Source organism: Cajanus cajan, chromosome 4 (assembly GCF_000230855.2).
Source record: "Cajanus cajan strain Asha chromosome 4, NIPB_CcT2T_4, whole genome shotgun sequence".
In the NCBI taxonomy this organism is placed as follows: Eukaryota; Viridiplantae; Streptophyta; class Magnoliopsida; order Fabales; family Fabaceae; genus Cajanus; species Cajanus cajan.
This window is the reverse complement of record NC_138520.1, coordinates 70,723,968-70,747,450: the sequence shown is the minus strand read 5'-3', so window position 1 is coordinate 70,747,450 and position 23,483 is coordinate 70,723,968. Positions and strand designations below refer to the sequence as shown.

Here is a 23,483-nt window from a genome sequence, read left to right as displayed (position 1 = left end):
AAGTATTACACTGCTCAATAACTTTATATCAAATGAGAATTTTGTAAATCCAATCGTTAAATTGAAAATTCTTTACTCTTAAATCATATGTACAAAATTTTATACTAATCCAAGATGATTTGATACTTCATTCTTATAAAACAAAATTAATGTAATATATACATTTCAAAATATACTAAAATATGAACATTTTAAGTACCTTCACGTTATTGTTCAAATTTAACAAAATTTGATATAAACATATAAAGTGATATGAACTTTTAATCTAATGGTTGGATTTACAAAATTCACATTTAATATAAAGTTATTGAGCGATGTGTAATACTTAGTAAAAGTTACATCGGTATTAATATAACCCTCCTCTCTCTCTCTCTATCTATATATATAGAGAGAGAGAGAGAGTGGAGGAATCAAATAACTTACAAAATAACTCTTGGTAAAGTTATTCTGCTCAATAACTCATGGTGTGTGTTAAATTTTATCGATCCAATTGTTAAATTAAAAGTTATTAAATTTTACTAATAATTAATTTTGAAAAAAATAATTAGCTTTGGAATAAATTATTTGCTAATTAACAATATGATTGAAACATTAATTATTTTAAATTATTAAACTAAAATCTTATTGATAATTTACTATATGGTCTTAATACTTTTGTATAATTAATATCTGGTTTTAAATTTGATGTGAAAATATTATGATATAATTAGATAAGATTTTAAGTTAGTATTATATTAATGGTTGATAATTAGAAAATAAAACAAGGATAATTACATTTTTTGAATTTTATATATTTTATTTAAGATAAATAAATATATTAAATTATTTAATAATTTATTTAAAATGTTAAAATTTAATTTAAAAGTATGTAATAAATAAGTATTTATAATTTTATAAATTATATTATCATTATAAATTATAAAAATAAATAATTTAAATTATAATTTTAAATAGAAAGAAGTAGATTGTTAATTATAAATGTAAGTATATATAAATAAAGATTAATTAAATATATTATTATTATTATTCGTAATACAATTATTATATATTATTATATTTTATAGTAATCTAATTGTTAGATTTATAAAATTCACATTTAATATAATGTTATTGAGCATAATAAATTTATTAATTTAACAACCCTCATATTTGGCCTCTCAAGGGTTCTATTTCACAATATTTCACTATTTAGCGTGTTTTATCCTTACTTGTGCAGTTTCTGGAAAACTTCCCAGAAGGTCACCCATCCCAGTACTACTCCATGTCAAGCACGCTTAACTGTGAAGTTCTGATGAGTAAGCTACCGAAATATATATGTATGTTGTCACTATAACTTGTTCAAATTAATTCATTTAAGTCATCCTCAAATATACAATCTCATATTTGTACTATAATAATAATATATAATAATTTTATATTACGAATAATAATAATAATAATAATAATAATAACAATATATTTAATTATTCTTTATTTATATGTACTTACTTTTATAATTAACATCTACTTATTTCTATTTAAAATTATAATTTAAATTATTTAATTTTATAATTTATAATGATAATATAATTTATAAAATTATATATTTATTTATTACATACTTATAAATTAAATTTTAATATTTTAAATAAATTATTAATTAATTTAATATATTTATTTACCTTAAATCAAACATATAAAATTCAAAAAATGTATTTATCCTTGTTTTTTTTCTTCTTCTAATTATCAACTATTATTAAAATACTAACTTAAAATCTTATCTAATTATATATAATATTCTCATATCAAATTTAAAATCATATATTAGTTATACAAAAATATTAAGATCATATAGTAAATTGTCAATAAGATTTTAGTTAAATAATTTAAAATAATTAATGTTTCAATTATATTGTTAATTAGCAAATAATTTATTCCAAAACTAATTAATTTTCTTAATTAATTAATAGTAAAATTTAATAACTTTTAATTTAACAATTAATTGGATCGATGAAATTCAACACACACCATGAGTTATTGAGCGGAATAACTTTACCAAGAGTTATTTTGTAAATTATCTTAAATCAAACATATAAAATTCAAAAAATGTATTTATCCTTGTTTTATTTTTTAATTATCAACCATTAATAAAATACTAACTTAAAAACTTATCTAATTATATCATAATATTTTCATATCAAATTTAAAACCAGTTCTTACATTTTCGACAAATATAAATTTGTCTGAAATATTCTATCAATAATATAGCTTTTCCTACAAAAGTTTTCTCATCAAAAATATAAATTTTCCGACAGATTTAATTTTGTTTTATAAGAAATCATCTTCGATTAATATAACATTTTATATATATGATTTGACATACTTTTTGTGACACCCTCTACCCCGTTATTAATATACAACAAATGTAACAATAAAATATTTCTTATCTTCTTTTTGGGTAAATGAAATCTTTCATAGTTGACAAATATTTCAAATATAACAAGGTAGAAGATTCACATTCGTAACTCATAAATCATAACTCCAGTGTAAAAATTATAAAAGAAAAGAAGTTAAGATTTTTAATACAATTTAGTGTAAAACAAGAAATCATATATATACAAATAATAATAAAGGAAATATAAATTAACTCCAGTAAAGGTGGCAGTGCCTCCTGGTTAGGAATTAATTTATACTCCCAAATCATATAATAAAAAATATAACAAAAATGTACATCTTGGTCTTTTATCAAGAACGTTCAAATTACAATTCTTAACATATATTTTCCTTGAATTATATATGTTATCTACGTTATTTCTTCGTTAGAAATTACAAAAGAAGAGAAACTAAAGTTATAAAAACAATAACATATTAAACTAAAATAACTATGCCCCGATGTCACATCCTATCAGAGCATGCCCAATTGAAGCCTTTAAGCCTCATCACCAACATCCTCATGATGCTGATCACCTGCAACATAATTTAAACATATACAAAAACAACAAGGGAGTGAGAAACATCTCACTCAGTTTCAGGTGCAGAAATAAAGGCTAGATAGCACTCACACACACAACAAATATAAGTCACTTATAAATAATACACATACATCATCAATATCACATATATATTCATTTATCATGCAATGATGTCATGATCTTGACTTATAAATGCATGCATGTGGCGCCATAAGGAAGTTTCACATATCATCACTGGTGACCCTAAGGCACACCTGGTTACATCACTGGTGACCCAAAGGTACACCTGGTTACATCACTGGTGACCCTAAGGTACACCTGGTTACAAGTTACATCACTGGTGACCCTAAGATACACCTTGTTAGCATGTTACATCACTGGTATGCGGCCTCAGCGGCACACCTGGAATAATATATGCATATGATGCATGTCATACCATCATAATCTCATTGACTCAATATTTAACTTTTTACATGATTTCATTTAGTACATCATGTCCTCATTTGTCATAGTCTCATAATCATAGTTTGTCTCAATAGTCAATTCTTAGGTCTCATGTCATTTGTCCATATTTCACATGGTCATGTCATCAATACTCCTCTTAAGGTCCGCATAGGTATTCACAGAGATCCAGAGAGCATTCTTATTCATATTAAAACTCATTTATTATTAACATTAATTTCATATTCATTTATTACTTTCAACAAAGAACAAGGTAGAGTAAATAGAAAATCAGACAGAACAACGGCACTTTCAACAAAAACAAAGTAGAATAAATAGAAAATCGGATAGAACAACGGCACCTTCAACAAAAAGCAAAGTAGAGTAAATAGAAATTTAGACAGAACAACGGCACCTCCAACAAAAAAGCAAAGTAGAGTAAATAGAAATTAAACAGAATAACGACAAAGGATTGGGGCCAATCCGACAAACAACTATCCAACAATTATCCCTACACCCCTGAGCGAGGTTCTCACTCCCCATTACCTGGATAAGCGGAGCTGAACTTAGGCAGAGCCTCCTCCTCTGGATTCCCTCTTCCTTTCTCTCTCTCTTTCTTTCTCTTTCTTTCTCTCTCTCTCTCTCTCTCTTCTCTTTCTCTCTCTAAAATTTCACTTTCTTCCTCTGTATAAAAAATTTCACCCCCCTGCCCCTATTTATAGGCAATCTGACGCACCCGGAACGGCCCGTACTGATTTCGGAACGGCCCGTTCCGGATCCTTCAAATCTGGGCAAAATTTGTAACTGGAACGGCCCGTTCCAAAATCGAAACGGCCCGTTCCCAAAAAACCAGAACGGCCCGTTCTGAAATCAGAACGGCCCGTTCTCAATCTCAGAAGAACGGCCCGTTCTCCTTCCGGAACGGCCCGTTCTCCATACCGGAACGGCCCGTTCCAAGGCCGTTCTGGGACTACAAAAACCTCACATTTTCAACATTTGGAACGGCCCGTTCCACTTTTGGAACGGCCCGTTCCAGAACCCAAAATACCCCTATAACTTTATTAAAATTACGAAAATGCCATTAAAATAATAATAAAAATTTGGGTGTTACAATTCTCCCCTCCTTTTAGAAATTTCGTCCCCGAAATTTACCTGAAAACAGAAATGGATGAGCTTCTCGCATCTTGCTTTCTAATTCCCATGTAGCACTTTCTTCAATATTTCCTCCCCAAACGACCTTAACCAAAGGGATTTCCTTTCCTCTTAGTTGTTTCACTCTCTTGTCATCAATCCTTAGAGGAACCGTTTCATAAGTAAGATTATCCTTCAACTGAATGTTGTCAGACTCAATGATATGGGAAGGATCATGGACATACTTTCTGAGTTGGGAAACATGAAAGACACTATGGAGATTTGAAAGAGATGGAGGCAAAGCAATTTGATAGGCCACTTCACCGATTCTTTTAAGAATTTGATAAGGACCAATGAAACGTGGAGTAAGCTTACGGGATTTCAGTGCTCTGCCTACTCCTGTCCAAGGAGTGACTTTAAGGAATACATGATCACCTTCTTTAAACTTAAGGTCTTTTCTCCTCTTGTCATTATAACTCTTTTGCCTACTCTGGGTTGCTCTCATCTTCTCTTGGATCATCTTAACCTGTTCAGTAGTTTGTTGAACTATCTCAGGTCCTAACATGACATTCTCTCCAGGTTCTACCCAACATAAAGGTGTTCTACATCTCCTACCATACAGAGCCTCATATGGTGCCATCCCAATACTAGAATGGTAGCTATTATTGTAGGTAAATTCTATCAAAGGTAGGAAACTATCCCAACTACCCCCACGTTCTAAGATGCAAGCCCTCAACAAGTCTTCCAAAGATTGTATGGTTCTCTCAGTTTGGCCATCTGTTTGGGGATGGTAAGCTGAACTCAATCTAAGCTTAGTGCCTAAAGCCTTATGCAAACTCTCCCAAAATCTAGAGGTGAACCTAGGATCTCTATCAGACACAATACTAGTAGGAACTCCATGCAACCTCACGATCTCACTGATGTACAACTTGGTTAACCTCTCCAAAGAGTACCTAATATTAATGGGAATAAAATGGGCAGACTTAGTCAATCTATCCACAATGACCCATATAGCATCCAAGTTCTTCACAGTCTTAGGTAACCCAACTACAAAATCCATAGAGATGCTATCCCACTTCCACACAGGCACATCTAAAGGTTGCATCAAACCTGAAGGTTTTTGGTGTTCTACCTTAGCTTTCTGACATACTAAGCAAGCATACACAAATTCCTCCACTTCCCTCTTCATCTTAGGCCACCAAAACATCTTCTTAAGGTCTTGGTACATCTTAGTGGCTCCTGGATGGATACTAAGGATACTCTTATGACCTTCTTCCAGGATTGCTCTCTTAAGTTCTGGCACACTAGGAATGCACAACCTATCCTTAAATCTTAAAACTCCATCCACTCCAATTCTAAACTCACTTTTCACAGCTTGATTCAACTTCTCTACCCGACTCAATAAGAAAGGATCCATCTTCTGACCTTCTCTAATCTCATCTATCAAGCTATTAGTCACTCTTAAAGCTCCCAACTTAATACTCTTAGAGGTCAACTCACACCCTAAGCTCATATCCCTAAACTCCTCAATCATTTGCATTTCCCTAATCATCAAGGAAGACATTCTCAAAGATTTTCTACTCAAAGCATCAGCTACAACATTAGCCTTGCCAGGGTGATAATTTAATTGAAAGTCATAATCCTTAAGAAACTCTAACCATCTCCTCTGCCTCATATTCAATTCCTTTTGGTCAAACAAGTACTTAAGGCTTTTATGGTCACTAAAAACCTCAAATCTAGACCCAAACAAGTAATGTCTCCACAACTTGAGCACAAAAACTATTGCAGCTAACTCAAGGTCATGGGTAGGATAGTTTTTGTAACGACCCACCTTAGGTCATCACATCAATAACCAACCAAAATAAAAGAGCATTTATAATAAAAAAAATAGAGCAAAAGCCAGCTACGCTAGAGTGTAAAAATTGTTTTCATAATAGCAAACATAAGTATATTAGTCATTCTCAGTAAAATCATACAGTCATCCAAAATATATTAACATTAACCATTAACAGAAACACCCTAGGTGCTGGTCAAGCTCTAAGCCTAGCCACTTCTCAAAGCAGCTACCCAGAAGACTCCTTGCTATCCTATGGCTTCACACCTGATCTGCTCCCCCACATAGTGAGATCATCACAGTTCCACCACATGGAAACATAAGGGTTAGCACGTATAAAACCAACCATAGTATAAATATCATTTAACAATTATTTGTTCAAACCAACATGTATTTCCAAGATAGATATAAACCAATAGCATACATATTAATTAAAGAAATCCATAACCCTAGTATACAATCCATACCATATGTATACATAATCCACATCCAAAGCAAAGTCACACCACCGTATAATCCATGATGTAACCAACACATCCAAACCAAATGTTGGCCTCAACACCTATCCAAACCAAGTGTTGATACGGTGAAACATGTCAGCAACCCATGTCTCACGCCTAACCTCTCATGGAAAGTATACAGTTGGATTACGTCGTCACGTAACCCTGGTGGGGTCACCTCATCCATCGGTATGACTCGACCCAGACCCATACCGGTAGCAAATAGATACTTAGAGGAGTACTTCAGAATCCACCTAACATCTGAAGCGGTTTACTATATAATCCTTGGAAAATTTCCAAATTGGAAATCCTCACAATGGGATTCCGAAATACCATATTTTCTCCAAAGATTATATCCCTGATCTCACCAAGAGACCTCCCATCCATAACCTTACTCCTCTCAGTCCTATTTACTTTTCCAAACCACATACACATACTTCATAATTATATATATAAACATAATCATAACCATGCCAAATTAAATATCCAAAACAACCACCAACTTGAATAAATAACAACCATCAATTTAAATAAATAACAACCTTCATACAAACAAAATAGCATATTAAAAGTTATACTACTCCTATCATGCTCATGTATACTAGATTAAGTCTTATAAGTACTACCCATACTAGATTAATTTTATAAATGCCACCTTTACTTGGATAATCCTGAACTGAAACTCGGGCAGAAACTGAGACTATAGCACAGCTGCCTCCCCAAGGCTCCTTCCGTCTAAAACAGGGACCGGAGCTAAAATTAGGACAGAACCTCTTCCTCTGGATTTCTCTTGGTCTTCAAAGAGAAGAAGAGGGAAAGAAGAGAGTATAAGAGAAGAGAGAATGAGAATTGAGGGATGAGAAGTATTTCTTGGGATGGTTTGCAATGGAGAAGTGAAGGCCTATTTATAGCCTCCAAAACACATTAAAAAAATGTAAAATAATGGAGAAAAAGATAGACAAAACTAAGTGGAATGAATTAGTGGAATGAATTATAGAAGTTGGTGGGATGAATTAATGGAGTTGGTGTGAATTAATGGAGTTGGTGTGAATTAATGGAGTTGGTGCCATGTTCTTTTCCGCACCGACTTTGGCTACTGATTTGGACCTTATAGACAGCCGAATCTGAAAATATTTCCTTCATGGAAGTTGTAGGATTTTCTCTTATCTTTCCATAGCCACCAAGTTTGTATCATTTGAACAACCCCCGACCAAGTTATACCCCAAACACCGAGGCTTGCCAATCAGCCCAGCGAGAAACAATTGTATTAATAAAAGTCCAATTTTGACCTCCTAAACGACCGATTTTGCAAATGGCTATTTCTGCAAAAGTTGTGCGTTTTTCTCTTATATTTCCATTGACACCAATTTTGCATCATTTGGACCATCACAGCCCAAGTTATGCCTCGGACACTGAGACTAGTCAGTCAGCCTAGCGAGAAATGATTCTAAAAAAAAAATTTCACAACTATCTAATTAGATCTAACAACACACATATCTTTCTAAGCATAAATGGAGTGTGAATTATCTATAATTGAAGTAAAATATAACCACCAAATTATGACCAAATACCACATAGTAATAATGACAATAATAATAATAATAGTAATAATCATGTTGAAAACTGAGATGTTACAATTCTCCCCAACAACAAAAATTTTCGTCCTCGAAAATTCACTTACTTGAAAAGAGATTTGATCCTTCATCTTATCTTCCAACTCCCAAGTGGCTTCATTAGTAACCTCATTCCAAATAATCTTTACCAAATTGATAGATTTTCTCCGCAAATGTTTAACTTTCTTATCTATCATTGAGACTGGCTGTTTCTCAAAAGTTAAATTCTCCTTAACTTGTACTGCCTCTGATTCCAAAACATGACTCGGATCGTGAATATACTTTCTCAGTTGTGAAACATGAAACACATCATGCAAATTAGACAGGAATGGAGGTAATGCAATCTGATATACCACTGATCCAATCCCCTTGAGAATTTGATACGGCCCAATAAACTTAGGATTCAACTTCTTAGCTTTAATAGCTCTTCCCACACCTGTGGTAGGAGTCACCTTCAAAATACATGTTCTCCCTCTTTAAACCAACACAAAGGTGTTCTACATTTCCTCCCATATAGAGCCTCAAATGGTGTCATTCCTATACTTGCGTGAAAACTATTATTATAAGTGAACTCGACCAAAGGTAACATTTCTTCCCAACTCCCTAGATGATCCAAAATACAAGCCCTCAACAAATCCTCCAAAGATTGGATAGTTCTCTGAGACTGTCCATCAGTCTGTGGGTGATAAGCAGAACTGAGTCTCAACTTAGTCCCTAATGCCTGATGCAAACTCTGCCAAAATCGAGAAGTAAAACGAGGATCCTTATCAGAAATAATACTGGAGAGCACACCATGTAATCTAACAATCTCCTTAATATACAACTGAGTTAACTTTTCCAAGGACCACTTTATATTCACTGGAAGAAAATGAGCACACTTAGTTAATCTATCCACAATCACCCAAATAGAATCACAATTCTTAATAGACCTTGGAAATCCAACAACAAAATCCATAGTTATACTATCCCATTTCCATTCTGGCACTTCCATCATCTATAATAAACCTCCTGGTTTTTGATGTTCTACCTTAGCTTTCTGACACAATGCAAGATGCAACATACTCGGCCACCTCCCTCTTTATACCATTCCACCATTTTTGTCATACCCTGATGTACACTCAACTTGCTTTTTATGACCTTCCTCAAGTATCAACTTCTTCAATTCTGCATCTTGTGGAATACAAATTCTGCACTTGTACCTTAAAACTCCATCCATATCTTGTTCAAGATTCTTCCTAAACTTCCTAGGAAAACCCACAACAAAGTCTATACACATTATCTCATTTTCAAATAGGAACATCTAAAGGCTACAAAAGTCCTAAAAGGCTTCTAATGTTCTATCTCAGACTTATACTATACTAAATATGAGTACACACCATCCTCTATTCCTCTCTACACTTAAGGCCACCATGCTTCCGTTGCACCACTCTGATACACCTTAGTAGCCCCTAAATGGATATTAAGAATACTCTTGTGTCCTCCCTTTAAGATCATCTTCCTAGGCTATAGATCCTATCATTGAACCCCAAAACATCATCAATTTCCACTCGTAAAGGGCTATTTATACCCCTATCAATCCTCTCCACTTGGTTCACTAGGAAAGAATCTAACTCCTAGGCTTCTCTAATCTCGTCCATTAATTCCTTAGTTACTTTCAACATACTAAATTCAATGCTCCTAAGGGTGAGCTCACACATCACGCTTAAGTCTCTAAGTTCTTTAGTCAAATCCAACCCTTAAATCATCAAATGTGGTAGGCGAAAGATCATCCTACTCAAGGTATCTTCCAGAATAATATCTTCATTTCTACGACCCTTTCAAAAATCAAGTGCCTAAGCATAAGTTCACTAGGTACACAGAATCAATCTCTAAGTCTTACCACTTCATCTATACCGAAGGCAGCTCTTATCCACTACCTTGTCCTATATCCTCTTGTCTTGTTTCCAGAATCAACTAATTATGCTTCTCCAATTTCCTTCAATAATCCACTTGTTACTCGAGTCATACCTAGGGTAACCTCATAATCCAAACTTAAATCTTTAGACCGAGCCAAAAGATCTATCTCTTTAACCATAAGGGAAGATATATTTAGAGGTCTTCTACTCAAAGCATCAACCACCATACTAGCTTTGCCCAAATGACAACTAAGATCAAAATCCTAGTCCTTAAAAATTCCAATTATCCTTCTTGTCAATAGATATTTAAAATTCTTATGATCGCTAAATACCTCAAGCTTAGAATCATATACGTAGTGTCTCCAAATCTTAATTAAAATTGCTAACTCAAGGTCATGGGTAAGGTAATTCCTCTCATGAATTTTCAATTGCCTAGAATCATAAGCTACTACCTTTCCTTCATGCATCAACACTCTTCCCAAATCTATCTTTAGAAGTATAACTATATACCACAAAAGTCTTACTAAAATCTAGTAGCATTAACACTAGCCAATTTTTCTTTAAGAGTTTGAAAACTACCTTCTCCTTTGTTATCCCATACAAAGGCAACTATTTCTTATTCAATCCAGTCAAAGGTAATAGTAAATGACCTAGAGAAGTAGGCGATAAAATGTTTGGGTAGTTAAAAAAATAAGCATAGGTCCAGAAATTCCTGATATAGGTTAACCTTTCAAACTACTATTGAATTCATGGGTAGGCAAAAGACAATTTAGTGAACTGAAACATCTTAGTTGCTATAGGAAAAGAAAGCAAAGCCATTCCTGTAGTAGAGGTGAGTGAAATGAGAGCAGCCTAAACCTCTATTTGCTATCTTAGAAATTTACTTAATAAATCTCCTATAAATTATCCTATAAAAATCTTAATTTTACTAATTGAATTAGGTATCTCTCACTTAAGCATAATTTCTACCTTAGGTAGCTCTATGTTAAACCTTCGCAAGAAATTACATGGCCTAAAACACGCACCTCATACAATCAAAGTCATACTTAAATAATCTAGTCTAAGTTTATCTTGGATATATCTTCACACTTAACTCTAATATGATGGAATCACATCCTAAGATCAAAACCTTTCATTAACACACAAATATCCACTAATTGATCCATAAGGTCACATACTTGCATATCAATTCATATTAGAATACTTCCTTCACATATACTATCCCTAAGCATATATGAATTGATCACCATGAACCAAGCATATCATTTTAATCAACCTTTCAATGACCAAACCTCAAAACATCACCAAATCTATTTTATCCTTGTTATGCCTATCATGACAGTATATATCTATAGAGTTATACTCATCCAAATGATTTCAAACCTGTCTTAAATGAAAGCTAAATGAATAAGCTACAACTCTTAAGATTTCAAAAAGATCACATTCCTAACTAAAATTTCAACAATCACTTCAAGTATATTCAGCTCTAACAACTAGACTTCTGATCACCAAAGCAGTCATAACTAGAGTTCTAGACCTGCTTTTTACCTGATTCCAGTTCCATTAGAAAGATAGTATCTAAAGCCATAATTCTCATAAAGACCACAAAATCAGATTCTATCAATATGATACTCATACTGGTACAACAAAATTTCAACAAAAATAATCCCCATATCATACAGCATTAGTGTACTAACATACCTTAATCATTCCAAACTCACTCCTTTCCACCTTAAACTCATATTCAAGCTTTTCATTACAATCCTAAACCAAAACAACTCACAAAATAAAATTCACATACTACCTCAACCATAAAAGTTATCATGCAAGCACCAACACTCAAGGAACGTTCCAATCTCCCATCAAAACTTCAATTCTCAGATGCAACCTCTTTGGATTCAATCACTACTACTATAGATTCCTAAATTCCATTAATTGTAAACTCTTGCCAAATCAATGTCTCACCTAAATCTAAGGTGTCAATAATTTCTAGTTGATTATCAAGGCTTTATTCATACTATTGGTACCTAAGCTCACCATAAAGTATTCTATTATCCAATAGTAGCAGCAATTAGCTCCATAGCTCGAGCAATTTGCCGCCCATCCATGCTTGAAGAAGAATTAGAATGATTTCCCCTACCAGTCATCCTAAAAAGGTCAAAGAACTTTATGAGTTTACACGAAACTCATAAGAAATTCCTAATCAAGATTAAGAAACTCATGAGTTACTCATGAAGTTCCTTTCAAAATTCGTTTCCATACAACGGAAACATAACAAGACCATTCCCCACAAATCCTAAAGAGACTTGACCAGCTCTGATACCAAAATTGTAACGACCCACCTTAGGTCATCACATCAATAACCAACCAAAATAAAAGAGCATTTATAATAAAAAAAATAGAGCAAAAGCCAGCTACGCTAGAGTGTAAAAATTGTTTTCATAATAGCAAACATAAGTATATTAGTCATTCTCAGTAAAATCATACAGTCATCCAAAATATATTAACATTAACCATTAACAGAAACACCCTAGGTGCTGGTCAAGCTCTAAGCCTAGCCACTTCTCAAAGCAGCTACCCAGAAGACTCCTTGCTATCCTATGGCTTCACACCTGATCTGCTCCCCCACATAGTGAGATCATCACAGTTCCACCACATGGAAACATAAGGGTTAGCACGTATAAAACCAACCATAGTATAAATATCATTTAACAATTATTTGTTCAAACCAACATGTATTTCCAAGATAGATATAAACCAATAGCATACATATTAATTAAAGAAATCCATAACCCTAGTATACAATCCATACCATATGTATACATAATCCACATCCAAAGCAAAGTCACACCACCGTATAATCCATGATGTAACCAACACATCCAAACCAAATGTTGGCCTCAACACCTATCCAAACCAAGTGTTGATACGGTGAAACATGTCAGCAACCCATGTCTCACGCCTAACCTCTCATGGAAAGTATACAGTTGGATTACGTCGTCACGTAACCCTGGTGGGGTCACCTCATCCATCGGTATGACTCGACCCAGACCCATACCGGTAGCAAATAGATACTTAGAGGAGTACTTCAGAATCCACCTAACATCTGAAGCGGTTTACTATATAATCCTTGGAAAATTTCCAAATTGGAAATCCTCACAATGGGATTCCGAAATACCATATTTTCTCCAAAGATTATATCCCTGATCTCACCAAGAGACCTCCCATCCATAACCTTACTCCTCTCAGTCCTATTTACTTTTCCAAACCACATACACATACTTCATAATTATATATATAAACATAATCATAACCATGCCAAATTAAATATCCAAAACAACCACCAACTTGAATAAATAACAACCATCAATTTAAATAAATAACAACCTTCATACAAACAAAATAGCATATTAAAAGTTATACTACTCCTATCATGCTCATGTATACTAGATTAAGTCTTATAAGTACTACCCATACTAGATTAATTTTATAAATGCCACCTTTACTTGGATAATCCTGAACTGAAACTCGGGCAGAAACTGAGACTATAGCACAGCTGCCTCCCCAAGGCTCCTTCCGTCTAAAACAGGGACCGGAGCTAAAATTAGGACAGAACCTCTTCCTCTGGATTTCTCTTGGTCTTCAAAGAGAAGAAGAGGGAAAGAAGAGAGTATAAGAGAAGAGAGAATGAGAATTGAGGGATGAGAAGTATTTCTTGGGATGGTTTGCAATGGAGAAGTGAAGGCCTATTTATAGCCTCCAAAACACATTAAAAAAATGTAAAATAATGGAGAAAAAGATAGACAAAACTAAGTGGAATGAATTAGTGGAATGAATTATAGAAGTTGGTGGGATGAATTAATGGAGTTGGTGTGAATTAATGGAGTTGGTGTGAATTAATGGAGTTGGTGCCATGTTCTTTTCCGCACCGACTTTGGCTACTGATTTGGACCTTATAGACAGCCGAATCTGAAAATATTTCCTTCATGGAAGTTGTAGGATTTTCTCTTATCTTTCCATAGCCACCAAGTTTGTATCATTTGAACAACCCCCGACCAAGTTATACCCCAAACACCGAGGCTTGCCAATCAGCCCAGCGAGAAACAATTGTATTAATAAAAGTCCAATTTTGACCTCCTAAACGACCGATTTTGCAAATGGCTATTTCTGCAAAAGTTGTGCGTTTTTCTCTTATATTTCCATTGACACCAATTTTGCATCATTTGGACCATCACAGCCCAAGTTATGCCTCGGACACTGAGACTAGTCAGTCAGCCTAGCGAGAAATGATTCTAAAAAAAAAATTTCACAACTATCTAATTAGATCTAACAACACACATATCTTTCTAAGCATAAATGGAGTGTGAATTATCTATAATTGAAGTAAAATATAACCACCAAATTATGACCAAATACCACATAGTAATAATGACAATAATAATAATAATAGTAATAATCATGTTGAAAACTGAGATGTTACAGTTTTGCTCATGAATTTTAAGTTGTCTTGAAGCATAGGCTACTACCTTACCCTCCTGCATAAGCACTCCTCCTAAACCCAATTTAGAAGCATCACAAAATACCTCAAAAGTCTTACTAGGATCAGGTAATACTAACACAGGAGCACTAGTTAATCTCCTCTTAAGTTCTTGAAAACTTTCCTCACACTTAGAATCCCACACAAAAGGTTGGTCTTTCTTCGTCAGCTTAGTCAAAGGAAGAGCTAGCCTAGAGAAATTCTCTATAAACCTTCTGTAATAACCAGCTAGTCCTAGAAAACTCCTAATCTCAAATACTGATTTAGGTGTTCTCCACTCTAACACAGCTTCTACCTTAGCAGAATCTACAGCTATTCCACCCTTGGATATCACATGTCCTAGAAAGTTCACACTATCCAACCAAAATTCACATTTTGACAATTTTGCATACAACTGCCTCTCCTTAAGGGTTTGAAGAACGATCCTAAGGTGCTCAACATGCTCCTCCCTAGTCTTGGAATACACTAGGATATCATCTATGAAGACCACTACAAATCTATCCAAGTAAGGGTGAAAGATCCTATTCATGTAGTCCATAAAAACACCAGGTGCATTAGTCACACCAAAAGGCATAACTAAATACTCATAGTGCCCATAGCGGGTTCTAAAGGCAGTCTTAGGAACATCCTCAGCTCTCACTCTAATCTGATGGTATCCTGACCTTAAATCTATCTTACTGAACACACAAGCTCCAACTAGTTGATCCATAAGGTCATCTATCCTAGGCAAAGGATACTTATTCTTAATGGTCACTTTATTCAGTTGCCTATAGTCTACGCACAACCTCATGCTCCCATCTTTCTTCTTAACCAACAAAACAGGCGCTCCCCAAGGCGAGACACTAGGCCTAATGAATTGTTTTCCTTGTAATTCCTCTATTTGTTTCTTAAGCTCAACTAACTCTGTAGGGGACATCCTATAGGGTGCTATAGATATAGGTGGGGTACCTGGTACTAAGTCTATGCTAAACTCAATCTCTCTCTCAGGTGGTAAACTAGACATATCCTTAGGAAATACTTCTGGAAATTCTCTCACTAAGGGAATCTCATCTAGCTTACTATCAGTCTCAAGTGTTAAAGAAGCTAAGATCATGTACACTTTTTCATTGTCTTTTAAACAAGTTTTAATGTCAGCAGCACTAAGAAATTCCGTACTCTTACATTCACCAAAGGAAATAGATTTCTCAAAGCAGTTTAAAAGGACATGGTGAGAAGATAACCAATCCATACCAAGAATTACATCTAATTGACTAAGAGGCAAACAAATTAAGTCAATTAGAAACTGCTTATCAGAAACTGTCAAAGGACATTTCAAACACACTAGGGATGTAGTCACAGGACCATTAGTAGGGGTTTCAACAACTAGATCAAAATCTAACAAAGACACAGGCAAATTCAATTTTTGGACACAAGAGACAGAAATAAAGGAATGAGTTGCACCAGAATCAAATAGTACAACAAAAGGAGTCTCAGCTATGAAACAAGTACCTTGTATCAAATTTTCTGACCGAGAAGCTTCAGCACCACTAAGAGCAAATACTCTCCCCACAGTCTTTGGACGCTCAGTTTGCGAACCCGATCCCATAACACGTGTTCTTTGTGATTCAGGACATTGGGTACTGATGTGACCTTTACCATTGCAGTTGAAGCAGGTAACTTCCCTGTCACGACACTCAGACTGATTATGACCAACAAGTCCACACTTCCAGCATCTTACTGAAGGAGTGGACACAGACCCTCCAACACTTCCAGTAGCACTAACAGTGGATCCTCTAGTAAGCAACTTACTTTTATTAGCAGCAGCTTTACTCCCTTGAAATCTATTAGAAGCGAAGTAAGGCTTACTCCTTCCCGAAGTACTAGAACTCACAGCACGGATAGGACCTCCAACTCCTTTATAAAAAGCAGCACGAGCACGGTTGTCATGATCATAAATGCTGCACTTATTGACCAGAGTGGGAAAGTGATATATCTCCTGATAGTTAATTGCAGTTTTCACTTCAGGACGCAGACCATTTACAAATTTTATGCATTTAGCTCTTTCACCACCCTCACCATGGTAGTGTGTGCAATAACGAACCAAAGCATCAAATTTGGCAGCATACACAGCCACTGTGTCGTTCCCTTGATTCAGCTCAAGGAATTCCATTTCTTTCCGACTTCTCACATCATCCGGGAAATACTTCTCAAGAAAGACCTTCTTGAAGTTGTCCCAATTCAAGTGCACCCCTCCATCAATCATCCTCCGAAGTGCTCCTTCCCACCAAAAGTGAGCATCAGCAGTCAACATGAATGTGGCCAACTTCACCTTCTGAGCGATGGGACAATCCATAACATTGAAAATTTTTTCTATTTCTGTTAGCCAATTCATAGCAGCAGCTGGGTCATATCCTCCTTTAAAGGTAGGTGGGTGATTTCGTTGAAATTGCTCCAACCAGTTAGGAGCGACCTCAGTCCTATTGTTATTATTCATAGCTTGTGCTAATGCTTGAAGAGCATCGGCAATCACACGATCATTTCTACCAGCCATAGTCTAAGAAAATAATACAATCAATAAACATAATCAATCATCATACTATCATACCAACAAGTTTTACAATCAATTCAGTCCATCATTCATGTACCAAATAAACATAGTAAACCAAATAAGCATAGTAAACTCATAACTCACGGTCGATTAGATCGACCTGCTCTGATACCACTAAATGTGACACCCTCTACCCCGTTATTAATATACAACAAATGTAACAATAAAATATTTCTTATCTTCTTTTTGGGTAAATGAAATCTTTCATAGTTGACAAATATTTCAAATTTAACAAGGTAGAAGATTCACATTCGTAACTCATAAATCATAACTCCAGTGTAAAAATTATAAAAGAAAAGAAGTTAAGATTTTCAATACAATTTAGTGTAAAACAAGAAATCATATATATACAAATAATAATAAAGGAAATATAAATTAACTCCAGTAAAGGTGGCAGTGCCTCCTGGTTAGGAATTAATTTATACTCCCAAATCATATAATAAAAAATATAACAAAAATGTACATCTTGGTCTTTTATCAAGAACGTTCAAATTACAATTCTTAACATATATTTTCCTTGAATTATATATGTTATCTACGTTATTTCTTCGTTAGAAATTACAAAAGAAGAGAAACTAAAGTTATAAAAACAATAACATATTAAACTAAAATAACTATGCCCCGATGTCACATCCTATCAGAGCATGCCCAATTGAAGCCTTTAAGCCTCATCACCAACATCCTCATGATGCTGATCACCTGCAACATAATTTAAACATATACAAAAACAACAAGGGAGTGAGAAACATCTCACTCAGTTTCAGGTGCAGAAATAAAGGCTAGATAGCACTCACACACACAACAAATATAAGTCACTTATAAATAATACACATACATCATCAATATCACATATATATTCATTTATCATGCAATGATGTCATGATCTTGACTTATAAATGCATGCATGTGGCGCCATAAGGAAGTTTCACATATCATCACTGGTGACCCTAAGGCACACCTGGTTACATCACTGGTGACCCAAAGGTACACCTGGTTACATCACTGGTGACCCTAAGGTACACCTGGTTACAAGTTACATCACTGGTGACCCTAAGATACACCTTGTTAGCATGTTACATCACTGGTATGCGGCCTCAGCGGCACACCTGGAATAATATATGCATATGATGCATGTCATACCATCATAATCTCATTGACTCAATATTTAACTTTTTACATGATTTCATTTAGTACATCATGTCCTCATTTGTCATAGTCTCATAATCATAGTTTGTCTCAATAGTCAATTCTTAGGTCTCATGTCATTTGTCTATATTTCACATGGTCATGTCATCAATACTCCTCTTAAGGTCCGCATAGGTATTCACAGAGATCCAGAGAGCATTCTTATTCATATTAAAACTCATTTATTATTAACATTAATTTCATATTCATTTATTACTTTCAACAAAGAACAAGGTAGAGTAAATAGAAAATCAGACAGAACAACGACACCTCCAACAAAAAAGCAAAGTAGAGTAAATAGAAATTAAACAGAATAACGACAAAGGATTGGGGCCAATCCGACAAACAACTATCCAACAATTATCCCTACACCCCTGAGCGAGGTTCTCACTCCCCCCCTTACCTGGATAAGCGGAGCTGAACTTAGGCAGAGCCTCCTCCTCTGGATTCCCTCTTCCTTTCTCTCTCTCTTTCTTTCTCTTTCTTTCTCTTTCTTTCTCTCTCTTTCTCTCTCTCTTCTCTTTCTCTCTCTAAAATTTCACTTTCTTCCTCTGTATAAAAAATTTCACCCCCCTGCCCCTATTTATAGGCAATCTGACGCACCCGGAACGGCCCGTACTGATTTCGGAACGGCCCGTTCCGGATCCTTCAAATCTGGGCAAAATTTGTAACTGGAACGGCCCGTTCCAAAATCGAAACGGCCCGTTCCCAAAAAACCAGAACGGCCCGTTCTGAAATCAGAACGGCCCGTTCTCAATCTCAGAAGAACGGCCCGTTCTCCTTCCGGAACGGCCCGTTCTCCATACCGGAACGGCCCGTTCCAAGGCCGTTCTGGGACTACAAAAACCTCACATTTTCAACATTTGGAACGGCCCGTTCCACTTTTGAAACGGCCCGTTCCAGAACCCAAAATACCCCTATAACTTTATTAAAATTACGAAAATGCCATTAAAATAATAATAAAAATTTGGGTGTTACACTTTTTTGTTGGGCTATTTATTTTTAACATTGGAGTAGCTGATACATGTTAAAATTAAAGAAAAAGGTAACAAACACATGTAGGACGACAATTGATAAACTAAAAAAGCATAAATAGAAAATGAAACACAAAAGGAAAGCAAATTATATATATATATATATATATATATATATATATATATATATATATATTAAAGAGGATGGATCTTTTTACTCTAAGAGTTACATAGACTTACTCCATTCAATAACTCATTTTCTCTATCAAATTTCAATAATCTAACCGTTCAATTTAAAGTTCTTAATCCATAGATCAAATATGTAAATTGTTAGAAAATTTTAAAATTATTTGATACTTCGTTTCATTAATTTTAATCAATGTATAAAATGATTCTATGATTATCCATCAATTTGAATTAATGAAATGAAGTATCAAATGATTTTCAAATTTTCTAAAAATTTGCAGATTTGATCTATGCATTAAGAATTTTAAATTGAACAGTTTGATCGTTAAAATGAGTTATTGAATGAAGTAAGTCTAGGTAAACTTACTGTTGGAGTAAAAGGATCCCTATTCATATATTAAATTAGGTTATCACATACCATTATACACTTCATGTCTTTAAATCTTTTAATTAAAAGTAAAATTAATAATTAAAAATTATTTATTTATTTCTTAACAATTGAGGGTATATAATTATCCATTATTTTGGAGACAAAAATCAGTTACAAGATGACGTATATATATTTTCCTTTATTTATTAATTACTATATAGATAATCAAACAACTATATATTTAACTATTTTTCTTCAATTCATTTTCTCAGTCTCTCAGTCTCTCTCTCTCTATATATAGAGACAAACAGGTTATACTAACACTGATACCGGGTGTAACTTTCATATATTAAGTATTACACACCGCTCGATAATTAATTATATTATGAATAATAATATATATATTTAATTAATCTTTATTTATATACTTACCTTTATAATTAACAATCTTCTTATTTCTAATTTTTATATATAGATTCATTGAATTTTTAAATACTCATATATTACCTATATTTTACTGATTTACTACTTAAATATAAAATTCATAAATCAATTAATAAAATGCAAATTTAAGAAATTACTACAACTTGGAGAGATATTTTTTTTAAATCAATCAAGATTACGAACAAAAATAATTATTTAGTGTAATTATTTTAAATATAATGTTTTAATTTTTAAATAAAGAACATTTAATCTAGCTAGGAAAAATTACATTGACCCCTACTTGAAGTTTTTATAAATGACGTTGTATATATATATTCTCAAATTTTTAAGTGAGTATTAATTTTGTTATTTATTTATTTAATACTGGCACATACAATTACTACTTATATAAGATAATACTATTTATATACTATATATTAAGAGAAAATAAATTATTAATACAAATATCAATAGATTTGATCTCTTATTTCATTTCAACTTTTGAAATATATATATATATATATATATATATATATATATATATATTTGAAATTAAATATCATGCACACTATGATTTAAAATATATATCAACTTTAAGTAATAATTTTAAAAAATGAATTGAAAAATTCTTATTTTCAAAATCAAAGATGAATGAAATTTTTCATAAAAATGACATAGTATATATTGGATGTAATTAATTAGAAACAAATGATAGACGCATATGATTAATTTGCTTAACATAAATTAACTTTTTCCTCCCTTATTTTAATTAATAATGATATTTTGAAAGATGAGTGATTTTTAAAAATTAAAGAAAAGATATGTTATTCTTAATTAAATTGTTGGTATTTTTTAAAAACAAATTTGTAACACCCAACTTTTATTTTATTATTATTATTATATTATTAAAGGTATTTTCGTAAATTTATTAAAGTTATAGGGGTAATTTGGTAACTTGGAACGGGCTGTTCCAAAAATGGAACGGGCCGTTCCAAGCATTAAAAATGTGTTGTTTTTGTTGTTGCAGAACGGCCTTGAAACGGGCCGTTATGGTATGGAGAACGGGCCGTTCCGGAGGGAGAACGGGTCGTTCTACTGAGATTGAGAACGGGCCGTTCTGGTTTCAGAACGGGCCGTTCTGCTTTTTTGGGACGGGCCGTTCCGATTTTGGAACGGGCCGTTCCAGTTGAAAAATTTGCCCATGTTTGAAGGATCCGGAACGGGCCGTTCCGAAATCAGTACGGGCCGTTCCGGGTGCGTCAGATTGCCTATAAATAGGGGAGGTTTATACAGAGTAAGAAAGTGAAATCCTAGAGAGAGAAAGAGAAGAGAGAGAGAGAGAGAGAGAGAGAGAGAGAGAGAGAAAGAAAGAAAGAAAGAAAGAGAGAGAGAAGGAAAAGAAAAGAGGGAATCCAGAGGAGGAGGTCCTGCCCAAGTTTCAACTCTTGCTTATCCAGGTAAGGGGGGGGGAGTGAGAACCTCGCTCAGGGGTGTGAGGATAATTGTTAGATAGTTGTTTGTCGGATTGGCCCCCAATCCCTTGCCGTTGTTCTGTTTGATTTTCTATTTACTCTACTTTGTTCTTTGTTGAAGGTGCCGTTGTTCTGTTTGATTTTCTATTTACTCTACTTTGTTCTTTGTTGAAGGTGCCGTTGTTCTGTTTGATTTTCTATTTACTCTATTTTGTTCTTTGTTGAAGGTGTCGTTGTTCTGTTTGATTTTCTATTTACTCTACTTTGTTCTTTGTTGAAAGTAATAAATGAATATGAAGTTAATGATATAAATAAATTTTAATATTAACAAGAATGCTCTCTGTGAATACCTGTGCGGACCTTATGAGGAGTATTGATGACATGACCTTGTGAAATATGGACAAAAGACATGAGACCTAAGAATGGACTATTGAGACAAGTTATGATTATGAGAATATGAAGAATAATGACATGATGTATTAAATGAAATTCTGTAATAAGTTAAATGTTGAGTCCATGAGATTATGAATGTATGACATGCATCATATGTATATATTACTCCAGGTGTGCCGCTGAGGCCGCATACCCACGATGTAACATGCTAATAAGGTGTACCGTATGGTCACCCACGATGTAATATGCTAATAAGGTGTACCATATAGTCACCCACGATGTAATAAGGTGTACCTTATGGTCACCCACGATGTAATATGCTAATAAGGTGTACCTTATGGTCACCCACGATGTAACATGCTAACAAGGTGTATCTTAGGGTCACCAGTGATGTAACCAGGTGTACCTTAGGGTCACCAATGATGAATTGTGAATCTTCCGTATGGCGCCACATGCATGCATTTATGAGTCGAGTCCATGACATTATAGCATGATAAATGAGTATATATGTGATATTGATGATGTATGTGTATGTTTTACATGTGACTTATATTTGTTGTGTGTGTGTGTGTTATCTAACTTTTATTTCTGCACCTAAAACTGAGTGAGATGTTTCTCACTCCCTTGTTGTTTTTGTATATGTTTTAAATTGTGTTGCAGATGATCAGCATCATGGGGATGTTGGTGATGAGGCTTAAGGCTTAAGTGGGGCATGCTCTGACAGGATGTGACATCGGGCATAGCTAGGCTTGTTTTTTTGGGATGTTATTGTTTTAAAAGCTTTAATTTTCTCTTCTTATGTAATTTTGAACGTTCTTGAGAAAAGACCAAAATGTACATCTTTGTTATACTATTTTATTATATGATTTTAAAGTTATAAATTAATTCCTAACTAGGAGGCACTGCCACCTTTGCTGGAATTAATCTATATTTTCCTTTTATATGACCTCTTGAATTTTGATACTTACAAGATGATTTTCTATAATTTATG

The 23,483-nt window shown here is 33.9% G+C and overlaps 1 protein-coding gene across 1 annotated transcript; it reads right to left on the bottom strand.

Moving 5' to 3' along the window:
* Nucleotides 1–2,595: 2,595 nt before the first annotated feature.
* On the bottom strand, nt 2,596–19,557 carry LOC145956948 (uncharacterized). The gene is made up of 3 exons (XM_083072962.1): nt 19,078–19,557; nt 16,391–18,188; nt 2,596–2,946 (listed from the first exon to the last, which is right to left on the bottom strand). Exons 2-3 carry the CDS (start codon nt 17,430–17,432, stop codon nt 2,909–2,911), a joined length of 1,080 nt encoding a protein of 359 aa, XP_082929088.1. The 5' UTR covers nt 17,433–18,188; nt 19,078–19,557; the 3' UTR covers nt 2,596–2,908.
* Nucleotides 19,558–23,483: the final 3,926 nt, after the last annotated feature.